Source organism: Cyrtonyx montezumae, unplaced genomic scaffold (assembly GCF_038088225.1).
Source record: "Cyrtonyx montezumae isolate F1298 unplaced genomic scaffold, pur_monq_1.0 scaffold_3, whole genome shotgun sequence".
In the NCBI taxonomy this organism is placed as follows: Eukaryota; Metazoa; Chordata; class Aves; order Galliformes; family Odontophoridae; genus Cyrtonyx; species Cyrtonyx montezumae.
This window is the reverse complement of record NW_027072034.1, coordinates 73,202,985-73,216,908: the sequence shown is the minus strand read 5'-3', so window position 1 is coordinate 73,216,908 and position 13,924 is coordinate 73,202,985. Positions and strand designations below refer to the sequence as shown.

At 41.3% G+C, this 13,924-nt stretch overlaps 1 protein-coding gene across 1 annotated transcript in view; it reads left to right on the top strand.

Annotated features, from left to right (window-relative positions):
• Positions 1–8,497: 8,497 nt before the first annotated feature.
• LOC136052855 (very large A-kinase anchor protein-like) overlaps positions 8,498–13,924 on the top strand; it is a 40,975-nt gene continuing 35,548 nt past the window's right edge. Inside the window, exon 1 of the mRNA XM_065743282.1 lies at positions 8,498–8,636. Within this exon, the coding sequence (XP_065599354.1) occupies positions 8,512–8,636 (125 nt within the window). The 5' untranslated portion in view covers positions 8,498–8,511. The remainder of the gene's footprint in view (positions 8,637–13,924) is intronic.

The following is a 13,924-nucleotide window of genomic DNA, read 5'->3' as shown; positions in this document are numbered from 1 at the left end:
AAGTGCTGCCTTTTACATCTCTTTACAAGCAAGGGATAAACAGATAAATGTGTGGATCTGGATTCTTTCTAGCTTTGCCTCTGGTACTTGGGACACAAGTCCCTGGGAATGCTGTGTGTTTAAACGTGTAGGTACTTGCAGGTATGCTGAGATTCAGCATGGCCTGAAGACTCCTGAGTGATTTTTCTGCTAAACAAGTGGATTTCTAAGGCTAGGTTGTAAATGTAATGGATCCTTCTTTTATCCTTGCAAACTGTAATAATATGCACCTTGGTTTTTATGTACTAATGAGAAAGATAGTTTGCTATGAAAAATTGGACATAGCAGATCAGTGGCATCACTTTGTTGTCGGCAGGAAGGCATTCTGGTGTGATAATACAAGGAATGGTAATATTGTATTTCATTGCTTCTTTAAAGCATCTGTCCAAATATCATCTGCTTCTCTCACAAAGGAGGTCGTGGCTTGGAAGCTGTAACTATGAAATAACATTTTGTTAACAGTAAGTGTAATGCTGCTTCAAAATACTTGTCTTACAAAAAACACTCCTTAGTTGAAGTTGGGTCTGAAAAATAGAACTTCCAAGTGATTAGAAGTTACTCTCTTTACCTTTTGTCATCTATTTTAAATATTTCTTTCTTGCCTTATTTCTGTTGCACAGAGATCCTTACAAATCCTGCTTCTAAACTTTCTGTCCTTTAACTTTGTGGAAGTCAGAGGATCTGCCTTTTTTCTTCTTAAATGATTCAAGTACTATGCTAGTGACACTTTGGAGTTCTTTTCCTGTTTTTCTTTTGAGGAACAAAATGGATAATGAGAGAAGATCACAGGAGACTGTAATGGAAATGCAAGAGAGGGAACTACTGAGAAAAGACTTCAACTGTCCTCTTTTAGAAAGGTCAGGAAAAGTTTGCTCTGGAAGGTTACTTTGGTATGTCCTGATCTCTTATTATCACTGTACAGCCCATACTTGACTGCCTAAGTTGTTAAATGTGCAGTTCTATGCCAAAGCAATGTTATGGGTACTGTCAGATCAGAATTTGGGTTTTACAGTGCAGTCTTTTAAAAAGTAAAAGTGCCAAGTGCTTTTAAATAATATTTGAGTTCTGAGGCTCTGTAGCTCTTGTCACAGTAAGTTACATTGTGAAAGTGACTGTGTTGATGTGAACTAATGTACTAGTGTTCAGTCAATTGGATTGACGTTTAATTGGCCAGATATTTCTATCCACATGATGTTCTGCTTGTTCTCAGGAGTTCTGTTCCAGTGGATGTCAGGATCTCTCTACGAAAATCTGCTATGTTTATTTCTGCCACTTTCCTAATGATTGCATGAAACTCACTAGCACTACCCTTTTTCAAAATTGATCTTTTAAAATGGAAGACTGTTAACATCTTTTTTTAGCCATTAAGTGATCTTACATTTTATAAAACGCTTATCAAAAGATGAAGTTGTGTTGCAATCGTATTACTCAGATATCAACTCACAAGAGAGTGTAATTTCTCTATGATTCAGTGGACAGCTTTGAAAATCGTGTGAATTCATTTAGTAAAAGAAATGTACGCTTAGAAATTTCATATTAGGCAAACTTTTTAAAAAACATCTTTGGAGGTCAGCAATTAAATTGTAGATTTAGCAAGACGGTTTTTGGAACAACTGGAGTTCTCTGAAGGATTGTCTCACTGTTCTCATTAAAGGGAAGAAAAGGTAGTAAGTAAGAAAAGGATGGAGGAAACTTAAATGTGTGGAAGGAGCTTGTGTGGGCTGAAGTAGTCACGCTAATGCTAAAGAATATTAATGAAACCCAAGCCTCTTGAGGCTCAGTGAAGCAGCCATGTTAATTGAAGTGGATGCTTGGCAGCACAAGCTCTTTAGTAAAGAGCACAGCCCTATTACAAAACTGGTTTTGCAGACCAAGATAGTTGGTGCTGAGGACCTGATGTGCACAGTCTATTTGGTTTCTTCAAGCCTGGCTCTTTTCTGGCCCTCCAGACTGAGTGCCTCTGAGTTACTGGATCATATTAGATGGAGTTTCAGTTGTACAGTATAGTTTAATAAAAAAATTGTGTACTCCCAGCCTGCGTTGTGATGTAAACAAAAGCACTGTTATTGTGGAGAGTCGTCAGAGTATCTCTTGTGATATGAACTAAGGCACTAATATGAGTGCATCTATCTGGACTCAAAAGATAAAGGAAGGTTTTTAAAGCTGTTTAAAACATGGAGTTGAAATCACAGAATAGAGCTCAGCCAGAGGTCTCCAGAGGCCATGTTACCCCTGTAATAATTCTATTGAAATGTCTGAGAATAATACACAATGGCTGTGGTATGGTACAGTCAGAACTAGGAAATTTCCTTCCACTAATAAAGGATACAGCCACTGGATAAGTTAAGTGGTATATAATGCTTCCAGTTTAGAGGAAATGGCATAACATGACTTGTGAAAAATAGGCAGTTGTGAATAAAAAGAGTTATTAGTGGCTGTCAGGTGTTTTTAGTGTTCCTGGTGTTGTCTGAATTGTCATAACAGAGGTTGAACGATGTCACTAAGAAAAAAACCTTACAATGCTTTTGTTTCTTTCCAATTACTACTATGGAAGTAAATCTCTTTAAGTTACAATCTTATTCAAAAGCATTTATAAGCATAAGCCAAGCAGGAACAAAAAAAAAAAAAAAAGTCTAAATGTGGCTGTAAGAAGCAACAAGTGGATCCAATAAACCATTAAGTGCATACTGTTTTCATTGTTTGTTATTCATCATGTACTGTAACATAAATGGATTACATGAAAGCAGCTTGGTCCCAATCTGACATCGTTGTATATGACGTGATTCTGATGGACAGTTTTGTTTTTGGCTGAGTGGACCAAGGATGTATGTAGGGTTTATTCTCTAGGATAGTATTCCTGCTGGGAAAGATGATGCTTTTCCTTTGTAATACTTTTTATCTTCTTTTGTTAGGGGAATCATTTATGTTCTTAGAGTAGTTTTGTTTCGGAAGGCTAGTGTTACTCTGTTCTGATGTGCTTACAACCCATGTGTAATTCTGTTTCTGAGGTCTTCTGTTGATAATTAAGAGTGAGTAAATGCTCAAAACGTTTTTGGAAGCGGCTTCAAAGAAGGCTGAATAGATCTGAAAATTAATTCAATCCAGTGATTAGACAGAATTACTGCATATTGCAATTGACATTTGAGGTTTAGTATTTAAGTAATTGATAGCATTTAACAAAGAGGTAATAAAAACCTTTATTTTCAACAGTGGTTCTGTTCACTGAACAAAATTTAGAGGTATTCTTCTACGTCTAATAATTGAGGGAAACCCCTTTGGTTGTCTTATTCATACCTTATTGGGCTGAAGCTGCATGTAACATACAGAAAATAGCTCTAAAGAACATCAGATGAGAAGTCTGAGTTACAGGTTTATATTACCCACAGATTTCCTTATGATGATATTCACTTAGCTAAAAGCTTTTATTCTGCGACTTCAGTAACAGTTAGTGATTGGATAGGGCAGTTGTCTTTGCAGTACGTGACCTTGAATCATGCATAACTGGATCTGTACCTTTTTTGTAAATGGCAAAAAAATGCTGGGTTCTTTTCAAACCAATACTTGATGATCAAGACAAGAAAGGTCTTGCATTCTTTACTGAAATTTTAGAGTACTTTTACTCTAGGATGAAAAACTTGAATAAAAACTGTAAACCCCTATACTCTACGACTATTAGTATTGAGAAACCGTTAATGGAGTTGCTTCATATCTTGAGTATCTTCTTGAGAGGGATGAGTGAAAGAAAGGGAAAGCCTGTAATTATGGCACCAGACTTGAATCAAATTTGCTGAGACTTCTTAAATTGATGCTCAGCACAGGCAATTCCAAATAATTAAATAGCCACTGTTAAAGTATACAAGCTCTCTGGAAGAAAGTGTAACCAAATATTACTTATCATACTCCAAAAATCTATAACTACGTTTAAGCAGGTAACAGTTGAACTTCATTCCAACCTATATATATATTGTGGGCTTTCTGCAGACATTTACTTATTTTCTGCCTCAAAGATTCCTTTCTTGGGTAGGATTTGCACACTATAAAGGTCTGAAAGTGAAGCACCAGAATTCTGACAAAATTTTTGAAACCTTGGAAACTATTTTGCATGGAATCCTGTGAGGTATCTGTAATGCCTGTGGTCAGAACCAGAGTGCTTACCTATCTGTTGTGCTACTTAAGTAAGCCAACAACAAAGTTAGAATTGGTGATTTTAGAAGTGACAGTTTTCTTACATAATCTCAGCTTCTTCTGTCTTGCTGTTCTTATCTTTGTAATGAACATATTATTTTTCTTGGGTATGGGACAGAAACAGCAAACATAACCTTGTTACTTTTTTAATTCATCCTTAAATATGGCAGTAGAGATGTATACATTTCTAGTTAGTTAAAGTCCCCTTCCAGCCAGCAGGAGGAAACATGGGTCTTTAAGAAGTTCATTTCCCGAGTATGAGGACAAATGTGAAAGTTCTGTTGTACCGCTATTTAATCAGCTACCTGGCAGAGTCTGATTAAAGATCCCTTGAGTTCTTGCAGACCTGGACTTAATAACTTGGTTACATTATTTCTGTTTGCTATGTGTATTGTTTATTATGTGAAACTGTGTACTTTTCAGTGAAGGACTAGACTCTTCTTGTTTTGTTCTGTAATAAGATTGAACTATTTACTGTCAGTTTGGAAGCTTAAATAAAGCAGGGGGGGGAACGAAGTTGTTCTGTGAAGCTAGATAAACGGGATTCTGCAATATTTGCAGCCAAAGCATTTTATGATCCTGTTTCATTTGAATTTGTAGGGATTACTTGTTAGAAAGTGGTCTCGTTATAGTCTTCAAGAAGATTTTGCAGTGTGTTCTTCCAGGCACTAACAATTGTTCTTCTCTTTGAAGTATACAATGTGCTTGCTATGATGGTGGTTAAGGTTAAGTTTTTTGGCAGACATCTTAATTTTCGAAGCTTTTTGAGTAATGTTTTTAAAAGGCTTTGAGATAAAAAGTATTCTGCATTGTGAAAACTAGCAAGATAGATACGGGGATGGAATTGCTGCATCTCCAACAGTGTTTCTCTGTTAGTGGTTCAAGGAAGGCATGGGGTCCAGGAACTAATTTTTAGAAAGCTTTGAGACATGACTGAAAAAGGCAAATCTGCAAATTGAAAGATGTACTTTTAAATGTATATATGCAAATAGAGTAAGTATTTACAGTATTACTGATGTGATATTTGAAAGTGTGTAGATTTCTTCAGAAAGGTCTATATTCAAAAATCTAATAGGGAAAAGACACTCCAGGAAGAAAAGTGCTAAATGAAGCACAGTGTAGAACTTGCTGGTTATGTATCTCATAGATTTCCTTTATTTGCATGTAGAACACCTCTTTCTGAAAGCTCTCGTATTCTTTTGGGTACTGAATTATTTGTGCTGTTTTCTTTCCTTATATGCCATATGTTAGAATTTGGATGATATTATGTTACTGAAGCACTTTATTTCATCATCATTGTTCTTGTCAGGCTGATGGTGGACAGAGCGATAGCAATCCGTAACAGAAACCTTGTTAAGTGAAATGCAGTCACTGAGCTCCAGTTAGAGTAGGATTTTTCCACAGCGGTTAGCATCAGTAAGAGCACAAGTGGGTTTCATATATTTGTATTCACATAAGTGCAATTGATGTGAGGTTCTATCAGAAATATCTGGAAACCCTTCCAGACAAGCTGTGCTAATTAGATGAAAGTTCTCTGCTCTGTTAGAGAAAATGGCATTGGGTCTCTTCTACTATAAGATTCACAGAAACACAAGGTTTTTGAATCCTTTTTGCTTCATGTCCAGGCACAGTGAAAGATTACTCTAAAACAGCTTCTGTAAGTCTCGGTTAATTTTTGTTTTGATCCTTACTATTAATTTTTGTTTTAGTATTTCTGCTGCATAGTACATGTAAACTTCACAAATGATGGTGTGGAGAACAAATAGAAGAAGGTTTCTGAAAAGCTGGTTTAAGAATTTGAATTAGCATGCTAAACTTTGGCCCTAAGTGGCCCGGTGTGCCAGCATTCTCCAATATTATAAAGAATACAGTTATGGCTCTCATGGTATTAACCACTGTTAATACCACAAGCCATTTCCAGCTGTCTTCTGCAGACACCGAGGCCTTTCAGCAATGGCAGCAGCTGCCCATGTGTCGCTCTTTCAAACAATTTTCAGCAAATCAAATGGAGGAACAGCTTTACAACAAAAGGTTGTATCTAGATAGGCAATATATCCTATAAATTCTTGCTAACACGCTGCGTGTTACTATTTTTGTTCAGCATCTGGAGAACCAACATCCTCCGAAATTGCAAGGAAATATTATATGCTGTGACTCTACTCTTTGTTTTAATTAATTGTGTCATGCTACATATTAGCAGTCTTGCCATAATCCATTATAACCAGAAAGGAAAAAAGTACAGGAGCATTCATTACTGCAATTTGTGCAACGTAAATGTTTTGTAAGAACCTGGGAAACAAGGTTGCCTATTAATAAGAAAAATGTAGCCAAGCAGGACTAAAATGCATTAGATGCATATGAAAAAGAAAACTGTGTTGGCTATTTCTTATTGCAGCATTCCAACAATGCACAGTTTGCGAACATGTTGGGTTTTTGGTTCTTTTTGGTTTTGTTTGTTTTTTGTTTTTCATTAAATGTTGTGCTAAAATGTGCTCGCAGGGAAGTTGTGTGGCTTGGTGATGTTAAGACTGCATCTCTCCCCTAGTTTTCACTTCAGTTTATCAGACAGGTAGAGACAGACAGCCTCAGCTGGGCTGCTTCTTCTCTGTACTCATGTTTCAGGTGTGTTTTAGTGGTTCCCTGCCTAGCAATGCAGTCTTACCTGCATGTGACTGCTGTGGAGCAGAAGAGAGCAGTTCCCCTCTGCCAACACGGTGTGGGTGCAGCAAAGTGCTTTGGCCACCTCTGCATGCAAACCATGTGTCCTGCTGTACTTAACTACATCCTGAGGTGGTTATGAGGATCAATTAATGCTTACATTTTTTGAAGATACTGGTTGCTTTTTAAGTGCTAATTAACGTATTCAGCCTTACTACAGCTAGGGATTAGGTCTTAGTTGGGTAATATGTGGGGAAGGTGTGAAATGTCCGCAGTGAGGAAGAATTCCAAGTTAACAGAGGGTCACTGGGAGCTGAAGCCTCACTGCAGCCTGTTTGTGCAGTTCCATTTAATTGGTTTTAGTAAATTGCCACTCTTTTAGCTCTGTTTTGCAGCCTCAACTACTTTTGAATGTAAAGTGAGTATTTCCTCTCCAAGGTTCCATAGGGAGCCCGTACGTTTTTATGGTTGTGGCCCTGATTGCGGATTTCCTAAGACCGGGCAGCTGTGTGTAGGTAGTCTCAAAACGTGGTGGGTTTTTCTCTATAATGTTCTGTTATGAAACATTTCATAGGCTTGTACTGGCTTTGGAGCACCCTGGAGAAAATGGTTTGCTCCTTGTCTTGGACACTGATGCAGAAAGCATCAGTGCAAGAAAAGGCAGGAAGGCATAGGTTCATAGGTTCATAAGGTTGAAAGGACCTACAAGATCATCTAGTCCAACCATCCTCCTATCACTATCCTTACCCAACTACTAAATCAAATCCCTTAGCACCTCATCTAAACGCTTCTTGAACAGGCAGTCACAGAGACAAGTGGAGTTGTTCACTGGGTGAGGAGGGAAGTGTGGCTCCATATAAAGAATTCTAATGTCAAGGTTAGTTGGTTTTACAAATGATTTGCAGACAGTGAGTCGTTAAGGTTCACCACCTATCTGTAAAATGAGGCTAATATTTCTGTTTGTCCCTGGGTTGATCTAAGGGCAAGGTTGTCCCTATTAGTAGGAATAGTTTGTTGTTAACCTGAGGAAGGACACAGTCCTCTCAGGGGAAAGTCATCACAGAATCCTGGTTGGGAAAGATCCATGAGGCCAGCAAGTCCAGCCATTAAATGAAGATATCAGTAAATAAAAAATCCCGTATTAGAAAGAAATACCTTCAACGGGCACAGAAACACCCTTCCTCCCCGAGGGAGGTGGGCAGTAAGATGGCCGCAGTGCTGCACACCTTGATTTGATGCGAGTGTGGTGCCTGCGCGTTACGTGGCACCCCTGAGGCCGAGTGGAGCAGCTCACTGACTTAGCACACACAGACACGTGTTGGCGTATCGCAAAGTTGGCACAAGTGAAAGAAGCAAGCGGGCTGGAGCGAGGCGGCAGCGCGTGGAGCTCAAGGCTCTCTCCTTCCTCTCAGAGTTCACGCTCTCACACCAATCGCCGGCGGGGGCAGCAACCGGCGCGCGGCCACCTCGGCCCGGGCCGGGCTTGATGGGGGACCCCGCCCCTGGGTTGGGCCGGGCCGCCCCCGCCGGGGCGGAGGGAGGCGTGGGCCGCCGCTTGTCGCCGCTGCCGCGGGGACTCGGTGGCGGGCTGCTGCTGGCGGCGATTCGCGTCCCCTCCCCGGCCCGGCGATGTCCGGCGGGGGCAGCCGGAGGAGGGCCGGCCCCTCCTGGCCCAGCGCCTTCTCTCGCTTCTTCGCTAGGAGTCCCCCGCGCCAGGAGGCAGCTGCTCCGGGACGGCCGGCGGGCGCTCACAGGTAGGGTTCCCTCGGGGCGCAGCGCGGTCGGCTCCGCCGCCCGCTCGGCCCCGTCCCGACCGTGGGGCAGCGGGACATCGCGACGCCGGCGGGCTGGGAGGAGGTGAGGGCGGAAGGGAGAGGCGGCAGGGCCCGGCCGGGGGGGCACGCGGAATATGGGACCTGAGCTCCCTGTGGGGAGCCGGGGGATGGGGACTGCCGGCGCCACTCCTGGCTGCTCCGCTCGGTTGCGGAGGCTTTGGCTAAGGCGTATCGTTTTTAACGTAACGCTATTCCGTGCGAGTTCAGCTCAGCTCAGCGAGCTCGGTCGTGGCGCGGCGCAGTCGGCGCAGTCAGCGCAGCGCTGAGCCCTATCGGCACGGAGCCCTGCACTGGGGGCCGGGGGTCGGCCGGGGAGAGGGCTCGCTTGTTTCACGCAGCCCTCACAGCCCTCAGCGTTCTCCTGGGCTGCTCTAAATCAGATGGTAATGCGATATAAATATTACTGGGCTGTTTAGGGCTCAATGCAAAAGATGTGGTCTCTGGTAACCTGGTTGTTAATAATTTATTTTTTATTTTTTTTCCTCTTTAAGTACAGAGAGTACTAATGAGATGAAAAAGTTCTGAAACATTTCGTGCGTTTCTTCCTCTTCCTTCTTTTTCTTTTTTTTTTCTTTTCTTTTTTTTTTTTTTTTCTGCTGGCTGATTTCTACATGCCGGTAGGAAAGAACCGTACATAAAGTTTCCTTCTGCTTCTTATGGAGTCTAACATTGGTCTGAACGAACAAGGGTGTTTTTGAGGCGAGGAGGTGTCAGCCAGCGAGGCCTTATTTCCTCAGGTGTACAACTTACTCATTTTGCTTTTAGAGTGTTGGTTTTAATCATTTTGAGTCATTCTTGGTTCTGCACACTCTGGCGTCTACACAGGCAAATAAGTGAACTTTAAACAGGCATCGTGGTGGTTCCTTCTCACTGATCATGAAAGATTGCAGAGTGATTGATTTGTTACACCAACTACTGTACGCTGCCTTCTTAGACAGTCTTGTAAATGGGCCATGAAAGTTTTTAACTCTGAGGGTTTTTTTATTTCACCGCAACCACTCTGCATTCAACACACCAGCACTTTGCCAAGGATCCACCAGTCTTCAACAACCACATTTTTTATTCCCTGAAAAAAAACCAACAACAACAACAACAACAAAAAACAGGTGTGATGCTGCTGAATTAAGAGCACTTCTGTTGTCAAGCAGCACGGCATCGAGCCTGGCAGGGTAGTTGAGATGTGGCAGAAAGAAAAGGCTTGAAACTGGATTGAGACATGGAGAGACAGCAGCAGATATGGAGAGACAGTCACAGAATCCCTAGGTTAGAAAGGACCACTAAGATCACCCAGTCCAACCACCATGCCCACTAACCATGTCCCTCGGTGCCATATCCACAGACTGTGACTGTACCATCTCCCTGGGCAGACTGTGCCTAACCACTCTTTCAGAGAAGATGTTTTTCTTTATATCCTTCCTGAGTCTTACCTGGCACGACTTGAGGCCATTATGACCTCTGGTCATGGTTCCTCCTCATCAGCTGTGGCTGGAACTAAACAAAAAAGCCTAGTGTCAGCTGGGTGAGAGGAGCAGGGTGATGCTGGTTAGGTGGTTTGTGAGCGAGATATGCTATCTGTGGCGCATCCTCGTGGTAGACCTGCTGCACTTAACTCAGAGAAGGAGCCAGTTATCTTGATGTAAACCACAGTTTCATTTCCTGCCACCAAGAGCCCTGCCTTTCTCCAGCGGTCTGCACGAGATGTGTGAGGAGGCTCGGCCTCCTGGCCTTCTGCATGACCTCCCCACACAGCATCAGCTGCAGGGCGGTCACTGCCGCGATTTCTCAAAGCCAGCAAAATTCCTGCAGCTCAGAGGAGCCCAATTCGGTATGTTAAAGAGCTTTTTTGTTGCGCCAGGCTGCGGGCGGTGCACTCGCCTGGAATGCTGACGCTCTTGCCTTTGGTTTCCACTGACAGCCTTCTCCATAGATTAGCGTAATTGCATACATTAGCAGTGCCAGGCTGGAGTGAGCGGCCCAGGTTGGCTTGGTGTGTTGGGTGCGGAGGAACTGATTGCTGAACAGTGCCTGTGTGTTTGTTGTTCAGGTGTGGAGGGCAGGAGGTGGATGAGGAATGTGCCTCTTGAGGAGCCTTGTCAGAATGTATGCACTGCGGTGATTAATTTCCTGTTAAAACAATCGGGACGATACGTGTTGGAACTGGATCAAATCAGAAGTGTGTAGCATAAAACTTCTGTGTCAAGATACTGTACCTAAGTGTTGGATTTCAGAACAGCCAAGCTACCAAGGAAAGGGATCAAGAGATGAAGCAGTGGCCATGTATATCTGCAGTGTATCTGTACCGACCCCCAGAGAAGCACTTTTTTGTAAACGTTGCAAGCATGAGGAGATGAGCCCATCACATCTAAAAGTTGTTCTTCACCTGCTCCTTACCACTGGCCTGTGCAGGTTATTTTCCATCACCAAGTGTCACCAGGTGGCACAAGGTAGAGGACATCTGTTATGGACTCAGTCTGCTTATACGTATAACTTAAATAAATGTGAATTGTCCTTCACCTAGTGCTTCCCTCTGTCACACTATTTGCTATTCTCAGTAATATAAGATAGATATTTGTAACCACAATGTTTGTCTTTGGGCAGTCTACGTCCCAAGGGTGGGAAAATCCCGTTTGATTTTTGTAATTCTAATGGGAGTCTGATTTATTAGTTAGTTATAAGTACAGGTTTCTGTATACTACATGGATGAGGATACAGCTTTTACAGTACAAGGCAATTTCTTGCCTATTCTTTCAGGGCTGTGCTGCTTTTCTGCCTTGTCAATTGTCATGTTGTAAGTGGATGTGACCTCTTAGGTCACCTTAGAAACAATCTGGATGTGTGACGTTTCACCAGTTGCTTTAACCCAGAGCTACCACCAAAATCTTATGTATAGTTTATACTGTGTAGCAGATTCATTTCAGGTTTATCTTTTTCCCTTTAAGTGCCATTAGTTGGTCAAATAACTAGCAGCACAAGTAGGTCTTTGTTGGGCTTGTCCAGATACTTTTTTCTGCGTCACTGAAGTGTATCAGAAGCATCAAACAGGGAAGAACAACCTTTTATTTGGTTTCAGAGGGCCTTTTTCTCTCTATTTTTTAAATTGACATTATTGTTCCGTTCATCCATTAGTTTCTAACTAAGAGCTTTCAGAGGTGGAAGAACATTGTTTATACTGCCTAAGGAGAGATTAGAGTCCCTTTCTTCCTCTGGGCTTGCCAGTCATTGTTCCTGTTTATAAAGCACATGTATTTTTGTAGTGGTTAAAAAAAATAGAAGTAAAAAAGTATTTAGGAACTACCAGGAATCAGTTGAAAGGGGAGCAGTGCATTTCGAACTTACATGCTCAGTGAGGTTGTGAATGCCCCCTCCCTGGAGGCAGTCAAGGCCAGGCTGGATAGGGTTTTGAGCAACCTGGTCTAGTGGAAGGTGGCCCTGCCTATAGCAGGGGGTTGGAATTAGGTGACCTTAAGGGTTCCTTCCAACCCAAACGATTCTTTGATTCTGTTTCTTCTAAACTTGCTACCTCCTGGCTGGTTTTGATTCATATGCTGTTAGGATCTTAGAAGAAATACATTGTTTGCTGGAAAAATTCTGCTTTCTAATAAAGACACTTTTCCTTTTAAAAGGCAAAGTAAAATTTTATTATTATTGTTAGTAAATTTCAGTTCATTTGTGAGCGTGCAGTGGGGGTGATGGTTTGTGGAACCAGAAAGGGGAAGACTCCAGTCATTTAGGAGAACTTAGACTTATCAAAGCAAGGCACATTAGGAAACGTTTCTGTTCACTTGTTGTTTTGGTTGATCTTTTTTTTCCATTTCTTTTCATTTCTTTCATGTTTCTGTTGTGACAGATCATTGCGGGATCATTCAAAATTGTAGCAAAGACCCTGATTAAGCAGATTACCAAAGCGGTTGCCTACACTTAAGTATTCTGTGTGCTATAGTGGAGCTCTTCATTTGATTAAAATTAGGTGTAGATATTAATGTCTCACGGGAGCAAGACCAGGAGGAGAGAGCCCAAGCAGCTGGTCTTGTGGTTGTGAGACATTTCCTAGAGGAAATGTTCCTGGGGCAATAATAATAATAATAGCACTCCTAAGAAGAAACAAACCTACTTTTTACATGTTAACAGTGCTGTCTCCCTCCAATTATGTTTGTAATTATTGTCAAAATATGAATTTTTATGATTTTCAAAATATGAATCACTGGTTTTAAGGAAGGCTTATACAAGTGAAAGCTAATCCATCAGCAGGTGAACAGAAGACTTGCGGGTAGGGAAAAAAAAGCAAAACTCAGAAATATATTGCTGTATTTCTTATTATCAGAGACGAAAACCCAACTACTTCTGTTTTCTGAGGGTTTTTTGGACTGCGAGCAATTCAGCATGTGCTAGTGTATACTGTTATGCTTCCAGAAAGTAGCAGTGCTAACGCTGCTTATCCTGTAGGCTTTCCTGAGGATATTACTGTATCTGGTTTTTTTCCTACTATTTTAGTTTTCATTTCTAAAGTCATTTGTACAGATTTTAATGAACTTTACAATTTTATATAGTATCACTTTTAAAAGACTTTGTGCATTTTGCTGTTGACCCTGGTGTCCTTTGCTTGTTTTTCTTTTCCTGGTTGCTTTTTCTTAATGCCTTCTATTACAAATTTAATTAAACCCTGCTTGTCAAGAGGTCTTCCATTTTCTTGTCATTTGTGAACACCATTGCTGACTCTCAGCTGTTCAAACTGTGCCTTTTGAAAGCAGTTGTATATATAAGTATAATGGGCTACCTATTGTTTTTTAAGTCAATATTTTTAACTGTAAATAGTTTCTGAATCTGCTTCTGATATTATACCGTCTAATATGTTAGCCGCCAGAAACGTACTTATTTCACAAGCATGCTGAAAACTTGACTGAACCTCTGAGGCTACCAAATACAGGGCAGATTCTATATTAATGTTTGTTACTATGCTTGACAGATGCCAGAAGAAAAACCTTTGCGTAATCTGGTATAATCCCCCTGCCCACTGTTGAAGTAGACCCTACTCTGAAACATTTTTCTTTTTTTTCCTCTACCTTTTGTATGGCTATTGAATTCCCTCACATGTAAAACAGATTAAGTTATTCATCAAGGGCGCTGAGGGGCCGTCATTTTTCTTAGTTCCAGCCTTTAAAGTTGAAAGGGATTTGTTTGATGTCAAGAAATGGTTTTTACATTTTTAA